Source organism: Vulpes lagopus, chromosome 10, assembly GCF_018345385.1.
Source record: "Vulpes lagopus strain Blue_001 chromosome 10, ASM1834538v1, whole genome shotgun sequence".
Taxonomy (NCBI): Eukaryota; Metazoa; Chordata; class Mammalia; order Carnivora; family Canidae; genus Vulpes; species Vulpes lagopus.
In genome coordinates, this window is record NC_054833.1 from 42,496,476 (window position 1) to 42,517,684 (window position 21,209).

A 21,209-nucleotide genomic window follows, 5' to 3' on the forward strand; every position below is an offset into this window, starting at 1 on the left:
TACAGCTGGGGCTAAGAACTCCCGGTGGTGGTCCCCACCCCCTCAACATCCTCCCCTCTCTACAGGGAAATATAGACCACAGACCCCAGCAATCTTGACTAGCTGATGTCAAGAAGTAGGAGTGAGAGGCTAAAAGAGAAAGCAGGTACAACAGAAGAACACGAATGTCCCAGGAGGGTGCCAATGGAAAGGCAAATTTCTACTCTGAATTTCTAATGCTAGCAAGTTTGGAGTTTCATTCAGGCTTTGGCTGCCTGCTGGGTCTGGGCACATCTATCACCATGAAGGGTTCTGGGTGCTGCTGACAGCCCATAGCAGGGCCTACAAATGAAGGTGTGGGGACAGAGATCTGCACAGGGTTTGAAAAAGCAGCAGAGTGAGGAAGCCGCAACTCCCCAGGGCACAGGGAGACTTACCTGGCTCGCCTGTGATTGGCTCTCTTTCCAAACAGAAGCCTCCTCCTTGGGCTCCTCTGCCTCTCTGTTCCTGGAACCTTCCTCTCCTGCATCCACTGGGTTCTCTGGTACCTCCTTTTTGTTGGCTTTGGCAGGCTGACCACCCCCAGGGTCCACCCCACTCCTGGACATCCCAGGATCACTCTTCTCAACCTTTTCTTTTTCCAGATGCCAAGCACTCGCCCCTCTTCCCTGCTGCCCTGTGCCATCAGTGCTGCTCAGACTGTTGTCTGCACCCTGGCTGAAGAGCTTGCCGGGAGTGGGGGGCCTGGCAGCATCTGAATCCAGAGAAGTGTCCTTCTTCTCCTCTGGTTGGCTTGTTCTTGGAGACTCCTAGTCAGCAGCAGACCATGTCAGACAAGATGTCAAGAATTAATAAAATAATTTCAGAGACTTGCAACAAGATAAAACGGTCATTCCTTGACTCGTTTGGGCCAGCGCTCCAGTTCTGACACCAATGGTTATCAAATACCCTAAGAGCTATTTAAAACACAGATTCCTCGTTCCACTCCACATCTGCTGCATCTAAATGTCTATGGTGACTTAAATACATCCAACCGCCCCATTCACTGACAGGTGTGGAAACCAGTGCGCTGAACTCCATCACCACCACCATGTTCTCAAGTAATAAATGTCTCATTCCAGCCCTGGTAACCAATTCATAAGATTGCAGACTTGGAAAACAGTATTTATTTTTTTAGAAAGTCAGTAGGTATTTACAATGACGACGACCATGGAAAATCACATAAGAGAGAAGTACTAAAGTCTAAAATTTTATTTTCATTTTTTTTTTTCATTTTTAAAAGGCAGCGAGGAAAAAAACAGGAGAGTGCCCTTCATCAGTGGCGATGAGGGTGGCTCTCTCCCTAGGGCCTCCCCTGTACACATGCCCCTGGAGCACTGTGAGCTGTATGCTCTGAAAAGCAGAAGCCAAGACAAGACTTACTGGGGAAAATGGTTCTGAAGGATAAAGAGGTCAGGAGGCCTTCAGAACACAGGTCTGACCTATGGTGGGGGAGTGGGGAAAGGGCAGCTGAAACAGGCAGGGCCTCAGGCCATGGCACCATTCTGAGAAAGTCTTGGCCTGCACCGCAGAGTCCCATGTCTGACAGAAATGATCCTGCTCCAGGGCCTGTTGTTCTCGGTCGACAGCGTGGCCTTGGCATGAGCCAGGGTGGATCAAAGGTGCCACAGCTGGAGGCTACTGTTGCTAAGGTCCCCTGGGTAGGGCTCTCAAAAGGAGCACCCTCTCCAGCTGCTACATCCTGCTTTTATGCTGAAACCTTACTTTAAAGACTAGGAAAAAACTTTAAAGCGAGCCAAGGTAGAAAAAAAAAAATCCCTTCCTTGAAATCCAGCTAGAGCTCTATCCCAGGCTAAGAGAAGCCTTCCTCCCAGAAAACATCACTTGGGCTGCCAGCATGAATGGCTTCTGAGCAGAGATTTTTTTGACACTTCCCAGGTTCCAGATCCTGGAGACTCATGCAAGGAGCATGGTGACTAGAGTCCAGAGGCCACTGGAGAACATGGCATTCATAAGTACTGCTAAAACCAAGACATAACCATCCGCCTGCAGGTCTGGAAGCCTACTAACAAGCCAACCCAAACTTTTCAAGGATGGTGAAGAGAGGCAGGAGAGTAGAGCAGTTCAGAGCTTAGCTTCAGAGATACACTACTTGGGTTCAGATCCTGGCCCCACTTACAGGGGCCAATTATTTAACTGAAATCAATTAAATTAATCTGAAACCAATTATTTAACTTCTGTGTGCCTTAGTTTCTTCCTCTAAAATATGGGGACACAGGAGGGCCTACCTCACTGGGTGTGGGGGTAGAGTAAATGAGTTAACACTCACTACGTGAGCTAAAGAAGTGAGATCAGTGCCTGGCGGACCATTTGCGTCCCATAATGTTAACTAACATTTTATTGTGAAATGCACATGGTCGTTCACTGCGTGCCTTCTATGTGCCAAGCACTGCCCTGGGGACCCATATATGAACTAGACATAGATCCTGCCCTCAAGGAACTCAGTTGAATCTGAGACAAGAGAAATGTCCCAGGTAGCCTTGGTCATGAGCCTTTGCTGCCCAAAGCAGAGGGCACTGGACACAGTGGTGGTACATACTGTCCTCAGCCCCAGGCCTATCCCAGGAGAAAAGCAGAAGGTGAAAGAGAGAACGGGTGGCTTCTCTCATGCCTTGGAGCACAAAGGCAGAGTACCCTCCAGTGCCGGCCATCCTCTCAACATCCGTAGCCTGGAGTGAGGGAGAAATCCACTGTGACCATTGGGCTAACAGAAAGGGGGAGATGAGCCCCTCCTCTTCAAGAGCAGCATGAGCAAGGTGAGACCAGGCCTGCTCTTCTCAATCCCTGCAACAGTGCCCAGCATGCAGCAGGAGCTCAGTACCCAGTCTGCGGGGCTCCACAGACCCTGGGGGGGTGGGAGTCTCTTGGGGTGATGGAGGGGCTTCTGGCCAGCCACACTCCCTCATGCGGCAAGCAGAGCCAATCAACCCTGGCCCTGTTCATCTCATGAAAAGAGCAACAGAGCTTCGGTTAGGAGACAGAGGAGGGTCAGACCACAGACAGCACCATGGCCTTCCACATAAAGTCCACATCTCCTCACACGGCCCAGAGCCTTTCCCGCCCAGCCCTGCCTGCTTCTCAAGGATTGTGGGCAGCCACACCCCATATGCATCCTCCAGGTTATGGATGAACATTGTGCCATTTCGCTACCTGGGCATGCTCGATCTTTTTTTTTCCCTTAAGGTTGATTATTGCACTTCTTTTATCAAACGATCACACTCTGAGCCCCAACAAACTGCTCCTCCAGCCTTACTCGAGGGTCTGCCTCAGGAAGAAGCTCAGAGGGCAACCGAAGGCCCAGATTCCCCAGGCAGCCTCCTTCTCTACCAACACATACCGCACAGCACAGAACAAAATCACAACTTGAGGGGGATCCCTGGGTGGCGCAGCGGTTTGGCGCCTGCCTTTGGCCCAGGGCGCGATCCTGGAGACCCGGGATCGAATCCCACGTCGGGCTCCCGGTGCATGGAGCCTGCTTCTCCCTCTGCCTGTGTCTCTGCCTCTCTCTCTCTCTCTCTCTGTCTCTGTGACTATCATAAATAAATAAATAAATAAAAATTAAAAAAAAAAAAATCACAACTTGCATCCTCAGGCACCCTTCCCAAGGTGGTTGCGGGGGGACCCTCCAGTGTTCAAGAGCTGCCTGCCGAGGCCACTCCACACAGACTCCTCACCGCTCCTGAGATGCCATGAGCATCACACGCACATATGCATGCATGCACCCACACAAGTTGGCGATCTACCCTGACAAACCCCTACTGGCCCTCACAGTATCACATCTTCCAGGAAGCCCTCCTGGATCCCCGGGACAGCTGTCCTGAGATGAGCCTTCCCGACCTGTCACAACAACTACTATAACATCACTGCTGATTTCCTGTCTGTTTCCCTCACCAGATCAGCTACCTGCCATCCTCAGTGTCTAATTTCTGACACATAATAAGTGCCCAGCAAATACTTTTTGATTGATTTTTTTAAGTGAGTGTATCATGCAGATATAGGAGCTCCTGCTCTGTAAAATGGAGGTGAACTATTTATTTCACGAGGGTTACACAGAGATTAGACTCCATTTGTCACAGGGCTTATTAAATGGAAAATGCTAAACAAATGTTAACTATTAATATTCAAGATGAGGGAAAAACAAGTAACCTGTCAAAAATCAGAGGACATCAGACATAGGAAGAGACTCCCATTCTTCTTCATGACAAAATGTAGTCAAGCTACAAGAATATCAGGCCGAGTCTGTGCGATCCTCAAGCTTAAATTCTTCAAAAGAAGATTCTCCCATTATGGAGCTTGTCCTATTCTATCTACCTAAATATTAAGATATGAAAACATAGCTAATATGAAAATAAAGGAGCTTGCATTCTCCGAGCCTCTGTCAACCAAGTGCAACAACTTGACGGCCAGACGTATATCTTGCAGGTCAGGATAGCAGAGAGAGACTAGACATTTGTCCCAGATTACCCACATGGTATGAATGAGAGTATGGGAAAACCCCCTCCATGGCCCTCTCCCTGCACTTGGCCCTGCTCCTCCTCACAGTGTGAGCTGAGGCCTCCCCAGGATGTACACTCCAGGCCCTCGAGTATTGTCTCCTGCATCGGTGTTCTGGGAGGCACATGGACCAGGGCGGGGGCTGCGCCCTCGGCACCACTTTGCCCTCCGCTCCTCCATGCTCAGACTCCTGTCTCCTCCTGTCCGGGCCCCAGACCCCTAAGTATCTGGAGGCAAATATCTGTTCAAAAACAACCTTGTCATCTGCACAAGGAAAGCGATGCCGGAGAGTCCTTTTAAGAGCATGTCATGAATATTTAATACACACCCCAAAAGCTATGTGAGGTCTCCAATGCTGCAGCTCCCTCCTCCCAGAGCACAAAGGCTGGGGCTTCTATACTCCACGTGGCTTGGGAGGGAGAGTGTGGAGGACAGGGATGCTAAAGCCCCCAAGCCAACCGTGGGTCAGGTTATTCACCGTGTCTCATTCCCACCCAGCTGGTCTCAATTCGTTGCACTGCCCCGCACCCTATGTTGTTAGCATTTCCCAATCACACTGACATCATCCTGTGATGTCTAAGCCCAGCTCCCTCCATCTCCCTTCATCCAGGGATGGGTTCTTGCCAGCGCCACCAGGTCACACAGTGCCTGTTCACCCACCCTGCTGCCTCCCCTCCTCACTCACACCCACTCTCAGCGTCTGGTCCATGAACCTATCCCCTGTGATTCCGTAATACACTAGAATTGGGTTTACACTGAAGGCAGGAGAGGAGGGGGAAGGAGAGAGAGGAGAGGCATTTCTGCCATCCTACTGCCCTCTCATGGAATCATGAGCAAAGTGACTGTGGACAGCACAGAGAAAGGGTAGAACAAACCACGGCAGGAGACCTCCATCTAGGGCTACCTGGGATGCCCAGAAGTGGGAAGAAATGGGCAGCTCAGAGGATCCAAGGTCTATAAAGAGGGACAGGAGCCATTTTCAAAGGGTGTGGTCCAAGCAGCAGCAGCTGTGTCTATCCTAAAACTGCTGTTCATCCCCAACACTGACCTTCCCCACCAGGGAAAGCCCTAGTTCCTACCGGGGGTTAGAACATAGGAACCCAACACTCCATGTGACAAAAAGAATGAGATCTACTGGGATGCTAGAGACATGGGTGGGAGGTGTATTTAACACCTCCCACTCTAGACATTTCCCCCCATCACACTGGGTTGTCTATTTATACTAAAGAGGTTATAAAAAAAATTGTTTAAAAGCTCCCACTCCCCCAAAGAAGCACATAATCCTCAGAATGGAAGCTTTTGGAAATCCAGGACAGGTCAAAGAAGTTCCCTTTTTTGTTGACATCTGTAATCCATTATGAAGTAAAAATTAACTCAAAGTCAGAGTACATCATGACTGATCCACGGTGGGATCTTCAACCCCCAAGCTGACAGCAGGGGATAAGTATACACCCTACCCAGGACCTGGAAGAGCACAACACAACCCGCAGGGACGCCCCCTTGTCCCAGAAGGGCTCACTCTCCTTCATTCTCTCAACTGCTCAGCAAAACACACCTCATCCTTCCTAGGCTCCAGGCAGTGGAGGGTACAGAACATATACACATGAATAGGGCCGAATCTCTATTCTTAGTTTGTTCCCACTTTCTCCTTTCTCTGAGAGCCAGGTAAGTCCTCCTGATGCCCCATTACTGCTCATGGTCATCCCTCTAGGCTCCAAACCCGAGCTGCTGATCACATTGGCAGGATAAGGTCTTAATGGCAGATGAGAAGAAACAGAGTTGTCATTTCAGGGACCCAAGCACACTGAAGGCTTTGCAGACGGTACAAACAGACCAGGCCCTGCTCACAAGGAACAGTTTCAAAGTAGACACAGATCAGATTGATGATAAAAATGGTGGGTGTTGGAGGGGAATGGGTGACGGGCACTGAGGTGGACACTTGACGGGATGAGCACTGGGTGTTTTTCTGTATGTTGGTAAATTGAACACCAATAAAAATTAATTTAAAAAAAAATGGGGGATTCAGGAAAACAGTGTCACATTTCGCAGAAAGTGTTAAAGTCACGACCAAAGCATATCTGATCATGCACCGCCAAAACTGTGGACAGTTTCTGGGGTAATGGACGAAGTACAACAGTAAAACTTAGTCTGCCCACTGGCAAGAGCTGGACCACCTACAACTCAGGGGCTGTGTTGGCCTGGGATCTGCGACCCCCGCCGATGAGACATTTAACCCTGGCTCTTGGGGTGAGCAGAAGACCAAGAAAAGTCAAGAAACAACACGCGCATCATAAGAGATAATAAGAACACAGGAAGAAATAATAAGGAAACAAACTTAAATCTATGATACAGGAACTAGAGTTTTACTGGTTAGCTTCAAGATCATTCTAATAAAACATGAGTGACTGGTTTCAGTTCGAAGTGTTTCTTTTTTTTTTTTTTAAAGATTTTATTTATTTATCCATGAGAGACAGACAGAGAGAGAGAGAGGCAGAGACACACAGGCAGGGGGAAAAGCAGGCTCCACGCAGGGAGCCCGATGTGGGACTCAATCCCGGGACTCCAGGATCATGCCCTGGGCCGAAGGCAGGCGCCAAACCGCTGAGCCACCCAGGCGTCCCAGTTAGAAGTGTTTCAAGTGTGTGAAAGAATTTTATATTCGAATAGACTTATGGAAAGTTTAATTCAGCTTGCAATCAGTATTTAAAAGTTTGTGGAAATCTGAGTGGCTGATGTCATGATTCACTGGTGGTATGAATACCATGGGAATATTGAGAGAAATCTTAATTGCTAGAAACTAATAAACTGGACGTTAGACAAAGGACACACTGTAAGGGAATGTTCCTTTTCAAGTAGAAAGCCACACTGGGGGTTTGTAGGTATTACAACACCACGATGAGTTCTGGATTTTGTTTGTTTTAAGAACATTCTGGTGGTGATGAAGGACAGACGGGGGGCGGGGGGTGGGGGGAGTGAGTAGACAGAGATTAGAAGTGACAGGACTACCGTGGGGAGAGTCTGGAAGCTATTCCCATCCACAGTCTGCACTTCCCAGGCCCTGCGCCTTTGCTCAAGCTGTTCACTTACCTAAAATATCCCTCACACCCCCATGCCTAAAACTTACCTACTCTTTAAGAGCCAGGTCAAATGTCATCTCTTTTGAGTTTTTCCTGATCTCCAGGCAAGTAATTTCCTCCCCCTCAGAGCTCCCCTAGGCCAGGCACCTGTGCCAGAGTCTTTGCACAAACTGCCCTGCTTTACAGTTTCCTAGGGAGTCATTTACTCCACACTGAGCACTCACCAAACACCAAGTACCTGGCGTCTCTCTCCAGCTGTAAACTCCGTGAGGCCAGCCTAAAGCCATCTTACCAAAATCTGTATCTCCACACGTGGCCCACCATTCGACAACTGGTAAGACTCTGGGTGTCACACCTCAGTTAAAAACCTCTGATGGCTCCCAGTGCCTGGGTACCCCTAATGCAGACTCCTCAGCTGGCACCAAGGGCATCTGGGATCCAGCCCAAGCTACCTCCACAGACCGTCCCCCACTCATCTCCCACACGTGCTCTATGCTCCAGCCAAAGGGGATGCCGTCACCTTCCCCAAACTCACCCTGCACCCTCTGCCTCTGCCTGTGCAGGGCCCTGCGTATGAGCTTCTCTCCCCCCACTCACCTCTGCCCGGCCACTCCTGCCCACCATCCTTCCTGGGTCCCCTCACATGGCAGTTTCTCAACAGAACCCTGCCTGGTTGATCTGCATAACTTGGAGGCCCCATACTCTCTCCGCGGTGCTCCAGCTCACCTCCCTCACAGCCTCACTGCATTCTATTCTGTTTTCCAGGAAGGTAAGCCTCTCTTCTGTGAGGCCACAAACCCTCAGGGGGCAGTAATCACATCTCACTCAGGCTTGCATGACCTAGAGCTAAACGTCCAATTACTGGTGGCCGTCTGGCAGATGAGCAGATGAACAAATTCCTAGTCCCCTTTTGTGTTTCCCCAAACCCCAGAAATCCCATCTAGACAGCACTGGGGGAAGACAGTTCTCTTCCCAAATCTGCATCCCACAAGGAGAAAAGCTTAAAAAGGAAGAATAGAGCAGGATAGAGGCGTATGCTCTTACCTCATACTCAAAGTCAGCCCCCAGCGCTCCAATGTCCAGGTGTAGGTTCTTAAGAAGTTCGCTTGAACTGCGGACACTCTGAAAACAAACATGATTACAGGTACTCAGCCCAAGAGGCCAAGAAGCTCCCTCCTGGTTATGCTTTCTGGGACAGACCTAGAAAGCACATAGATTAGGCAAGAAATGAAGCTGTGGGCTAGAAAACCATTCTACTCATTTTTAAAGCAGCACAGAGGTTGGCCAAAAGGAGGCAACAACCCAAGTGTCCATCTACAGATGAATAGCTAAATAAAATGTGGTATATTCATATAATGGATTATTCAGCCATACATGTACAACATGATGATCCCGGAAAACATGCTGTAAAAAGAAGGTACACGTAAAATGGCAAATATTGTATGATTCCACTTATATGAAATATCCAGAATAGGCATATTCAAAGACAGAACATAGAAGAGACCAGAGACTGGGGAGAGGGGTGACTGGGGGAGTTACTGTTTAATGGGTACAGAATTTCTATTTGGGATTACGAGCAAGTTCTGGAGACCGATAGTGGTGATGACTGTACAACACTGTAAAGTTAATAAGGTCACCAAATTGCATGCTTAAAAGTAGTTAAAATGGTAGCTTGCACATTATATATATTTGGCCACAATAAAATAATTCTTTTTAAATAACACAAAGGGTTTCCAGGGCAGGTAGAGGATTCATCATTACCTGATTGTCACTCTCTGCCTCATCCTCCTCATTGGTCTCCTCCCCTAAAGCCAAGAGGCTGAGAGCATTCTTGTCCTCATTGATGGAGCCCAAGAGACCCCTTGAATAAGCAGAAGTCTTGAGACCCTGTGAAGGCTCCAAAGTAGAGAAGGAAAGTCAAGGGACGTGCTAGAAAGACCTACAGAATGCTTTCCCCACTCTCTTTGGATGTCTCCCAGTGCAAGTCTCCCACAGCCAAGAAGCTGACCCCAGCAACCCCAGCTCACAGCGATCCCTCCCTTCCTGACTCTGACTGCCCCAGTTGCAAGGACTGGGAAATTAATACTGCAGCACCCCTCTCCCCCAGCGTGGGTCTAACCTCCACAGCCAAGAGTCCACATTTGCACCACACAAGTGTGATTTGCTTTCCCAACTTCCCAATTAGCCTATGAACTCTGAGGACTCGGCCCATGGCCTCTCTTTCTTATCTATGGGCCTCAGTTCCTAGCATGGCACAGTCTCTGTAGACCCCATAGTAACTAAATACACGGACCGCAAGAGAAACCATTTACCAGTGTGACTTCTCCGAGCTGACCAGACTCCACTGAGCTCTCCAGGTTCACATTTTGAGATCCTCGAAGAGCAGAGGCCGGGACATCCACAAGGCCTCGTAAGGGAGCCAGGCCCCCAGGAGGGACGTGGACTGCAGCTAATGAGGAGCCCAGGACCTGGGCAACACAAAACATCTTGTTACAAACCCAAGAAACCACATGGCTCTCAGAGTGCCAGAGACAGATATAAAAATAAAACATCTAAATCCTGCCCGCTCAAATTTAAACCACCTCCGTTCGGAGGCTGCTAATGAAACACAACATCCAGAAATTACCATTGTGCCAACTGTGTGAGAAATCACAGGCTGGCTTGCTGATTCTCCTAACTCCACTGCTAGTGCACAGCCAACGGTTCCCTCACATCTGGCAGATGCTGCAGAGGGTTCTGCTCCCCTTTCAGAAGCCACATAGGAAGTAGGGGGGCAGAGGGAGGGCAGAGACAAAAGCCTCATCTACCAGAATGAGAAGTCTCAATAGATGAAGTTAAAACTGATGAACCAAGAAAAAGCAGTCTAAGCATATTATTTACAAATATGGAAGCACACCAGAAGAAAGCAGTTGCCTCTGGGGAGGGGTACACACTCCAGAGACCTTCTGTATTTCATTATACACCCTTTGGTACTATTTGACTTTGTTCAATATGGGCATGTACTACTTTAATCAAAATACATATCAACTCTGAAAAAAGTACATGGGGGTGCCTGGGTAGCTCAGTTAAGTGTTGGCTTATGTCATGATCTCAGGATCCTCAGATCAAGCCCCTTGTCCGGCTCTATGCTCAGTGGGGAGCCTGCTTCTCCTTCTCCCTCAGCCCCTCTCCCCGGCTCATGCTCTCTCTCTCTCCCTCTCTCAAATAAATACATAAGATCTTTAAAAAACAAAATACATGAACGACAAAAGAACTCTCTTTCCCTTCCTGACAAGAAAGGTAGCTGAATGGAGCCTTGCCCAGAGGACTGACCAGCTTCCCTGTTCTGTTCTCACGCTGGCCAGATGAAGGCTGCGGGCTAGGGAGCACGGGAAAAGAAATCAGGCTGGGAGTCAGAATTTGTGAGACTCTGGCTCATTCACAGACACCCTGGATTCTCAGTTTACTCCAAGACGGAGATGATGGGCACCTTGCCACTTCAGAAGGCTTGTTGGGAAGTTCAAAAGAAACAATAAACATGAGGAGTCCGGGGCTACAACAGGAGGGGTCCAGGGCTACAGTGACATGGAGTGGCCGGCCCTTAGAGAGATTTACATTCCTATGGTCTGGGCCGAGCAGCAGGGGCAAGAAAAATATTCTGGCGACAATTTACAATAAACTCTTTAAAATTCACTCCTCAAACTTAAAATGTATAAAATAACACGAAACCATTCCTCTCCAATCCCAAGGAGACTGGAGAGAGAATAGGGGACCCGGAGGAGGTGGGGCTGAGGACGTGCAGGCAGCCCACCATCTGTCTCATCTACAGCCTGGGCTAAAGAGCCCAAACCACTGGGTGTTTTTTAAGATTTTATTTATTTATTCATGAGAGACACAGAGAGAGAGGCAGAGTCATAGGCAAAGGGAGAAGCAGGCTCCCTGCAAGGAGCCTAATGCAGGACTCGATCCCAAGACCCCGGGATCACGACCTGAGCCAAAAGCAGACACTCAGCCACTGAGCCACTCAGGCATCCCTATTGGGCAGATTCTGACCAGCGGGAGCAGGTAGGAGCAGGAAGGCAGAAAGGAGCAGGTAACCATCAGGGCTGAGCCTCTTCTGTGCCATCTCTCATTCTGCTCTCACAACCCCAGGCCATAGTCTCTACCAATGGAGATGGTGGAGATCAAGACCACAGCCCACAGTCACAGGGCCGCTAAGGACAGGGGCACAGATATGGGACTGGACCCCAGGGCGATCTCAAAGCCAGTATTTTATGCCACCTCGTGGTACCTTACAGCTTCTTTAAGGTAAACTGGGGGTATAATGGGAGCAAATGGTCTGCTCCTCCTGACTTCAGCCCTCCCAACCAGGCCCAGCCTATGGGCAACTGAAACTCCTCCCACACTGTATTTATGGAAAAGTATGGACTTCTGATGTGGCTAATTTGCAGACGTGCTAGGGCCTGGAGGGAGGGAGGGAGGCAGACATGCTGGGAGCCCTGCTCTCCCAGACCTTTACCAAATCAGCGGTCGGCAGGGAAATGACACATTCCCGGCTCCTAGCTGATCATCTTCTCTGGCTGGCCATTAATTCTGACTACAGGCTGTGCGTAGCCTTGTCCTTCCAAGGGGATAAACTTGCTGCCATTGGGCTAATTAAAACTTTCAGGATCATTGGCAGCTTATCCGATATTTATCATGCTATAGTAGTTATTAAAGCCAACAGAGAACCAGGACACGCTAGCAATTAGAAACCAGAGGAACAGCTGGGTAAAGACACAGCTGGGCGACAGCAAAAGAATAGCTAGGGAAATTCAGATTGACCCCTGTGGTCTCTGATCCAACTTGACTTCTTGTGAATGAATTGATGTGACTCTTTACAAGGGACAAAGAGGATCAGAATGACAAGGAAAGCACGATCTGCTGGCAAATCCCCATAGCAGAGGAAGTGAAGGTACAAACAAGCCTGACACAGTTTGGTCACATGGCTTCTGGGCACCCCAGGAAGCAAGGAGCAGAAGTAGCTCACTGGATGGTAGAGAGATTCTGGGCTTCAGCCCCCCAGTGACCGTATTAGCTTTCCCCTTCTGTGTGATTCCAAGAAGGGGCTAAATTCAGAGCTCGTGAGGAGTGTGTCTACTTGGGAAGCCTCTGTCATTGGCTGATGGGAAAGGCTTCCCAAATCCTAGGAGAGTACCCAGATCCTGCAGGAGCACCAGGACAGTACCACCTTGCTCACCCTCAAAATTGATCATCTGCAAAGCCTGTGACCCACCACCCCCACCCCACTCTTGTGAACTAAGTCAGCTCCAGGGAAGGGAAGGCTAGATACCCTCACCTTGCAGGTGACAGTCACAAGAAACACAAAATACAGGTCAGCCCACAAGACAGCCAGCCTGGGTAGGTAAGGGATCAGCCGTTACCAGGGGAGAGCAAATAACAGGAAAGCAGGCCTGAGGGCCGAGTGAAGACCTCAGCTCACCCTGCTCCCTCCCTGCCAAGTCCAGTGAGGCCTGCAGGCCATACTCGCTAGGAAGCCTACCTGGTTGAGAAGCTGCAGCATGCCTGGCTCTGGAGCAAGCCCTCTGCTGGAACTCAGCTCGACTAGCCTCTGCCTGAAGGGACTGCTGCTTGGCTGGAAACAGGCTTGCTGAGAGGCCTCCTGCTCAGCAGAGGCAAGAGCCATCTCCTGAGGATGCTCCAGCATGTCCAGCCCCCACGCCAGAAACCTGGAGTCCCTCTCCATGGCTCTGACAGCCTCGTGCTCACCCTCACTAGACATCCTGGAAGATTCGGCCGCCATGCAACAGACCCTGCCGGCAATATCTTTACATGGTGTTTCCTGCATGCTCTCGGACAGCCCCAGGCCCTCCAGCCGCCTGGAGATCTTGGCCATCTGCAGGATGTGCCCGTAGAACCTCTTGCCCTCAGAGGAGTCTTCACTCTCGGACTGCTCATCAGCAGAGTTCTGCATGGGGAACAACTGGAGGCCTAGGAAGGGGCTGGAGCGCTGATCTCTGCGCCTGGCACCTGACTCAGCCATGCCCTGCTCGGAGCCCTGAGAGCTCTGAAGGTCCCAAGGGAAGTTGTTCACCTCACCCAGGATCTGAGAGCCACGGTGGGAAGACAGACTGTTGCTCTCTAAGTCGGGCTCAGACCCACTAGGCTTCCTGTCTCCTTCAGAGGGTTCTAGAGACCCCCGGGGGCGTCTCTGCTCACTGGCAGGGAAGTCTCCAGGGGCACTCCCTGAAGGGGCATTCTGGGCTGGCTCTAATGCCAGCACATCCGGCGGTCTTAGGAAGCACTCCTGAGGTGGATCCTTAGCTGAGGCCCTGGGAGCCTCAGGGTCACTGGGTCCTGTCTCGTTGCAGCTCCCAGGGGGGTCCTTGTTGACAAGCTTGGAGACCTGTCCCATCCACAGTCCTGGGGACTCTTTCCTCCTCCTTCCCCTGCCCACACTCCCACCTTCCCCAGAAACGCCCTGCCAGCTCTGATCTTCAGCTGGGCCACTATCTAACAAGAGCAGCTGGCTCTTCCTGGGAGCTGGCATGTGGTCAGAGGAACACGAGGACCAGGAGGGGTTCTCCTCGTGGGATGAGGAGGGGAGGGGGCTCTGGCTCTTGTCTCCCTTGGGGCCAGTGGGGCCCCGTTTGGCCACATGGTGGCCATGCTGCTCCCCTTCTAGCTGTAAGCCCCTGATGGTTTCAGAAAGCTTTGAGTGGACAGAGGCCTGGCCTTCCAACATCTCCTGCCCATTCTGGAGGGGCCTGGTGTTCTCAGGGCCCAGCATGCTAGGCTTCTGCTGTCTGGTCCTCAGCTCCAGCTCTTCTATTTCAGGGTCTGAAAACCTCAGGTAGATTTTCTCTGTTGGCTTCTGGGGTTTCCCCAGACCCTGCAGATCACACAATTCTGTCCTGCACTGGGCCAGGGCATTGCCAAAGGTTTTCTCCACGTCAGCAAAGATATGGTGGTTTTGAGAAGCTTGGCCTTTGGAGAGTGGCTGTAGCTTGCTGGGCAGGGTGCCCACAAGAGGCCAGGGGGTGTCACCCAGCTTGCAGGGGCTCTCCCCTTTCTTAAAGGAGCCCTCGCTTCTAGCCTGCATCTCTTGGTCTAGGTCCAAATCAGCAAGCCCAGGTGCTAGGAGAAGGGATGGGCGGCAGAGAAAGGAGGAAGAATGCAGAAGTCTCTGTTCAGGCTGTGTTTCCTAGACAGGTATATAAACATGCAGAGAAAACTAAGCCAAAGCACTTCTAATTTATACTTGCTACCTCAGCCCTTGGCAAGCCCTTAGCAGAAACCCACCCTCCCTTTAAAATAAAACACAAACCAAGAGGGGAAAACAAAAAAAGCTAAAAAACTCCCTTGGGCTTCATTGTTTCTGGGCCCTAGTTTCCTTATCTTTAAAGAGGAGGCTGGACTTGATCAAAGGCTTACCCCCCTGCTTCATGGAACCCTCAGGTCAGTTCCACATGGGACCCCAGAGGCCACTGTAGTGTACATGTAGTGGGAAAAAGGGTACCACAGAGACCTACACCCTGAGGCTGACTTTTCCTTGATATGCTAGACATCCACAGAGGAACTAACTGGCAGACAGGGCTTCACTACTAACAAAGATCTGAATCACCAACCAGGTCATCCCTAAGATATCATCAGGCTCTCAGTTCTGTGATTGGCTAATCTTATAAAATCCAACGCCTTACCAAAGACCACCAGAAACTAAGAAGGGAGAGAAGGGAAACATGGCCAGTGAGCTGAGTTCTGGGAATTCCATCTAGGTCTTCTAGCAAATATGCGAAATGGTATTGCTCAAGAGAGGTCCACACAGTCAAAGGATATTGGGTCTAGAAGAAACCCTAAAAGATAAACCTCAGCCTGCAAACATTCACGCTAAGTTCCAGCTGGTCTATGCATGCACACCTCCAGAGATTCCAAGCCACCTGAGCCCAGGTCACCCACCTGGCTCAGATCTGCCCTCTAGACAAAGCCGGTTCTGAGGCACTGTCCTGAGCCCTGACATCCAGACTGGCAGCCCAAGGCTATCCAATCATCCTCAGCTCCTGAAACTATAAAAGAATCCTTTTAACAGGGAGCTCTGTGCTCTTGATCACACAGTCCAGGACTCTGTCACCCAACCATCCACCCTAGAACCCTGGCTTCTTTCCCTCTCTCACCTTTAAGTCATGCCAGAGCCTGCCCAGACACTTGTTATTATTTAAAGTAGTCTAGTAGTGAAAAGCCCATTATCCACCTTTGGCCTTCCAAACACGTAATGTTAGAAAATTCAACGTAATGTTAGAAAATTCAACCAATTTGCAAATTACCCATCCTCTTTTCTCTATCTGCAAGGATGGGTTTGTTATCTTGTTTCTTGGGATCATGAGTACTCAGTAATCAGTGGGAGAGGGGGAGGGAGGGAAGACTATCTGTAGAGCTGGTAAATGTGGAAAAAGATAAATTCACCAGCAACCATCCGATGCCAGAACTGGCGCCTTGGGAAGGAAGGAAGGAAGGTGGAGGATCTTCACTGAGAAACAAGCACTAGACACTGGTGGGAAACACTATAGAGAGAAAACACAACAACTGGACAAATGAGAGGTTTGAAAAGACGTTCTTGGCACACAAACCCTCCCCCCACCCCGGCAACTGGCCTGCATTCCCACGGGGTCTCCTCCTCTCCAGCATGCCCCAATACCCCCCAACCCAGGTGAAGGATTCCCTGCCCTAGCAGAGCACTTGGGGAGAGCCTGGGCCTCATGTCGGTATGGCTCCAAGTCTTAGCTTCTCTACCTATACATTCAGGGCAATAATTCCATCCCTTAAGTTCAGACACACTGAAGGGACAAATAAAACAGTAAGGGGAAAGAGCGCTTTCAATCCTGAGTAAGAAAGCTACCCAAGATCAAGGTGATCACACTGCCGTCAAATTTCAATTACGCATAACCAGCTGAGGATACCAGCAAAAAAGACAATCCACGGGAGTGGATAAAGCCCAAAGCTTTCCTCTTTGGATTTGGAAGGCACTGGCATTCTGACAACTGAATTAGGGCTACATCTGACATCTACAAATTTGCACCACACTGGGAAGGCCTGGCTCTGAAAGGAAAGACGCTCTGCTCATCTGGGTTCTCTGTCAACTGTTCTCCGTCCCCCACTCTCCAGAGGGGCAGATGGACTGCCGCGCAGCACCATGCTCAGCAGAGCGCTTTCACTCACTAATCCTACTACACGATATATGCTTCCCAAGGAAGAAAAAAGGAATTGTTAGGGGCAGTCAGAACTTCAAGAAGCTCAAAGGAAAATTTGCCAGAAGACAGGCATAACTAAGGTGACGTACTATGAAGAAATCACTGTGGTATTGGTGCTGTCCTTAACTTCTAGCTAGAAACACCTAGAGGCTCCTAACATCCCCCTCAGGTTTCAGCCCTGACCTCTCTGGGAGCTGGCATCCATGGACTCACCAGTGGGCTTTTGGAGGTCTCTTTCTCCTTCTTGTCTTTCTTTTCCTTTTTCTTTTTCTTGTCTTTCTTCTTGATGGCTGCAGGAGTTGACAGCTTCCCCCGCTCTTGAATCACCAAGTTCCGATAGTGCTCATCACATGGATGGTCCCACATGGACTGCCCGTTGGCAAAGTTGAAATAGTAAATATCACCTGTGATGTCCTGGCTGCGGAGAGCAGAGGTCAGGCATTAGTCCCTGATCAGGTCCACAGCTACTTAGGGAAAAAAAAGAGCAGAGAAATGGCCGAGAGATGGAGAAGAAGGAAGAACAGCGTGAGAGGGGCAGAAGGAGAGAGAAGAAGGAAGATCAGGAGGACACAGGGAGGATTAACCCAGAATGGAAGGGTACCGTGTGGCTAAGATAGGAGTTAACTTAGAACAAAGGATTGGGATACCGAAGGACTTCTCAAGAAAAATTCCTGGGAATTCATGCTAGACTGAAGTACAAATAAATTTGGTTTCAGATGGATAAATACAGATGCTATGGGATCTTGGAGATAGATTCTAGGATTGACCTTGCTTAATATTTTTATAAAGGATGTAAGGAGGAAAGACGCTTTGTGAAAGCTCTGGTTTTGCAGAAGATATTTGTATACCCATGTTCACAGTGGCATTAATCAGAACAGCCAAAGGGTGCTAACAGGCCAAATGTCCATTGACAAACAGATAAATAAAATGTAGCAGAAACATACACTAGGATTCTATTCCACCTTGAAAAGCAATGAGGTACTAACACAGGCTACAACACAGATGAACCCTACAGACATTATACTAAGTAAAAATAAGTCAGACACAAAAGGATGAATACTATGAGTCCATTGATAACAATCTAGAATAGGTTAATTACAGAGGCAGAAAGTAGGTCAGAGGTTACCCCAAGCTGGGGGGAAGGGAGAGGAGGGGGCACAGACTTTCAGTTTAGGAAGCTGAACAAGTTCTGGAACTGGGTGGTGGGGATACTTGAACAACACTGTGAATGTGCTTCATGCTGCTGAACTGTATATCCCAAAATGGTTACAACAGCACATTTTATGTTATGTATGTTTTAGTGGAAAAAAAAAAAACCTTACAAAAAATGTTTAATTTCAGTGTGATAAAAGAAAGTGTATAGAAAATGAAAAGAGAGGAGACTGGGAGAAAATAATAGAAACAGTAGTATAAGATTAATATACAGACAAAAATCAGAGTTCTCAACAAAAATAAAAAGATAAGTCCCAAAAAAAAAAAAAAAAAAAAAAAAAAAAGATAAGTCCCCAGCAGACAAAACGGCAAAGGATATAAGCAAGCAAATGGCCAACAGATGGCCGGCTCAACTCAATGTAACGATTTGAGAAATGCAAATTCAAACAATCAGGTATAATTTCCTGCCCTTGGATTGACAATTTTCTTGATTTTGATCATTTCCAGGGAGTTGATAATATTTTAAATGATAATATTTTTAAATGAACAACCACATGTACTATTACTGGAGGGACTGTTAAACTGTAATGGAAAGCAACTTGGGATTAACAATATTTAAAATCTGCACCTCTTTTAACACATTGATTCAAATTCTAGAAATTTTTTCTCAAGACACACATACAAAATCTCAGGCAATGTGCTTAACCAAACTGAAGGAAACATTGGACCTCTCCTCACCTAGTGCCAAATTCTCAGATGCCAGAAACAGAAAGAAAACGTAACGCCTGATTAGTAAGTATGAGAACTGACAGGTCAAGGTTGGTGTCTGACCTGGATGGAGCCCCTCCAAACCTGGGTTTTAATGCCAATTGACATACACAAAAGATGGCCTTAGGCCTTCACGCATCTGGACCTAGGATCAAGGGATGCCTAGATGGCGGTTGAGCATCTGTCTTTGGCCCAGGGCATGATCCTGGAGTCCGGGGATCGAGTCCCACGTCGGGTTTCCTGTATGAAGCCTGCCTCTCCCTCTGACTGTGTCTCTGCCTCTCTCTCTCTCTCTCTCTCTCTCTCTCTCTCTCTCTCTGTTTTTCATGAATAAATAAAACCTTAAAAAAAAAAAAAAAAGGAAAAGAAACTAGGAATGAGACCCTTGTCTATCACTTGGCCCTTAAGGCTACTCACCCCATGAATGGAAAAACCTAGTGGGACGAGGAAGCATGTCACCCAGTCTAGGCAGGCAAAATCAAATTTCATGAAAAATTAAAACACCAAGACACACGTAGACATAGAGTCCAGGGATCCCTGGGTGGCGCAGCGGTTTAGCTCCTGCCTTTGGCCCAGGGGGCGATCCTGGAGACCCGGGATCGAATCCCACGTTGGGCTCCCAGTGCATGGAGCCTGCTTCTCCCTCTGCCTGTGTCTCTGCCTCTCTCTCTCTCTCTCTCTCTGTGTGACTATCATAAATAAATAAATAAATTTTTTAAAAAAAGACATAGAGTCCAAATTATGGTAAGGAAGTCCCACCCCATAAAATTAATGTAAAAATTTAGTACTAAACCCACTGAAAAATCCTTGGCACAAGTTACTGTAAAGTCACTCAACAACCTAGGAATAAAACATAGAAAATAACTCTACAGAAGATGGATTCACAAAACTCACAATAAATAATTAACAAACCCCATGGGGAAACAGTTCACCGTGAAAGGAAATCAGTGCCAGTGAAGAGAAGCATTAGCACACAAGGAAACTTGGCATAGCAGAATAATCAAAAGAAGACTAAAATTAACTACATCTAAAATTACTGTAGGGATAAAAAGAGTAGAATCCATAATGACAGAACAGAACTCAAAAAAAAAAAAACAGACACATTGAAAAGAACATAACAGAACTTGCTGGAATTGATAGAATCATTAAATTAGGGGAGGTAAGGCGAATGAAGAGAGAGGAGTCTTCAAAGTAAGAAAGCACCCCAAATCCTGAACTTAGGAAATTAAAATAAATACATACCTGATATGCTATAATGAAATTACAGAATACCAAAAATAAAAGTAAAATAAGAAAAACAGGGATGCCTGGGTGGCTCAGTGGTTGAGCATCTGCCTTTGGCTCAGGATGTGATCCCAGATCCTGAGATTGAGTCCACCTGGGGCTCCCCGCAGGGAGCCTGCTTCTCCCTCTGCCTCTGTCTCTGCCTCTCTCTGTGTGTCTCTCATGAATAAATAAATAAAATCTTTTAAAAATAAAATAAAATAAAATAAAATAAAATAAAATAAAATAAAATAATAAAAACAATCAGAGGGAGGAAAGATTTACTTCCCACAAAGGAACAACAAAAGAAACCAAGAAAACACATCTTATTAAGGAAAACCCGAAGTCAGAAGATAACAACAGTATATAATATTGGCCAAAGGCTATTCAAAGTCAACAGACAATTCTGTACTAAACTAACCTGTTGTTCAGAGTGAGACCAGACAAACGTGCCTAAAGACAAAGACATAAACACATCTAGCATGCTTGATATAAAGGACATTTGTAGAACCCTATACCCCAAAATTAGACTACATCCTTATCAAGAACATCCAGAACATTCATATAACAGAATCACTTACTGAGCCAGAAATGAGGTCTCAGCTTGTAACAAAAATGTGAATAGAATGGGAAATCAGTAATCAAAAAATACCCAAACTCTATCTACCTCATCCCCTTCAAACTTTAACTTTAGAACAAAGATACTTAACAAAATTTTAGAAAATCATAACTGATGATATATAATTATGACCAAGAATGTAAGGCCGGTTTAACATTTGAAAATCAATCAATACAATTCACCATATTAAGACCAAAATAGGAAAAAAAAAAAAAATCACATGATCTATCAATAGATCCAAAAAAACATTTGGTAAAATCCAATACCCTTTCTGATTTAGACTCTCAGCAAGCCAGGAAATGAAGGGGACTTCCTCACCCTGACCAAGGACATTTACAAAAACCTACAGCTAACATCATACTCAATCCCTTAAGATCAGGAACAAAACAAAACGTCCATTGTCACCATTTCTATTATTGGTGACAGTCAGTGCAGTAAGGAAAAAAATAAAAGTAAAAGGTATCCAGATTGGAAAAGAAGAGGTAAAAATGTCTCTTTTTGCAGAAGATGTAATCACATATGTAGAATATCCTATGAAATCTACAAAACTATTAGAACTAACATACATTGGTA

The 21,209-nt window shown here is 47.7% G+C and overlaps 1 protein-coding gene across 11 annotated transcripts in view; it reads right to left on the minus strand.

Annotated features, from left to right (window-relative positions):
• CEP164 (centrosomal protein 164) overlaps positions 1–21,209 on the minus strand; it is a 63,958-nt gene that overhangs the window by 28,355 nt on the left and 14,394 nt on the right. For 10 of the 11 annotated variants that reach the window (XM_041772065.1, XM_041772069.1, XM_041772064.1 and 7 more), the window contains exons 4-8: positions 17,048–17,252; positions 9,923–10,078; positions 9,372–9,506; positions 8,655–8,732; positions 417–788 (exon numbers count right to left, since the gene is read on the minus strand). In XM_041772065.1, the coding sequence (XP_041627999.1) occupies positions 417–788; positions 8,655–8,732; positions 9,372–9,506; positions 9,923–10,078; positions 17,048–17,252 (946 nt within the window). The remainder of the gene's footprint in view (positions 1–416; positions 789–8,654; positions 8,733–9,371; positions 9,507–9,922; positions 10,079–17,047; positions 17,253–21,209) is intronic. The other variant, XM_041772063.1, reaches the window with a different exon arrangement.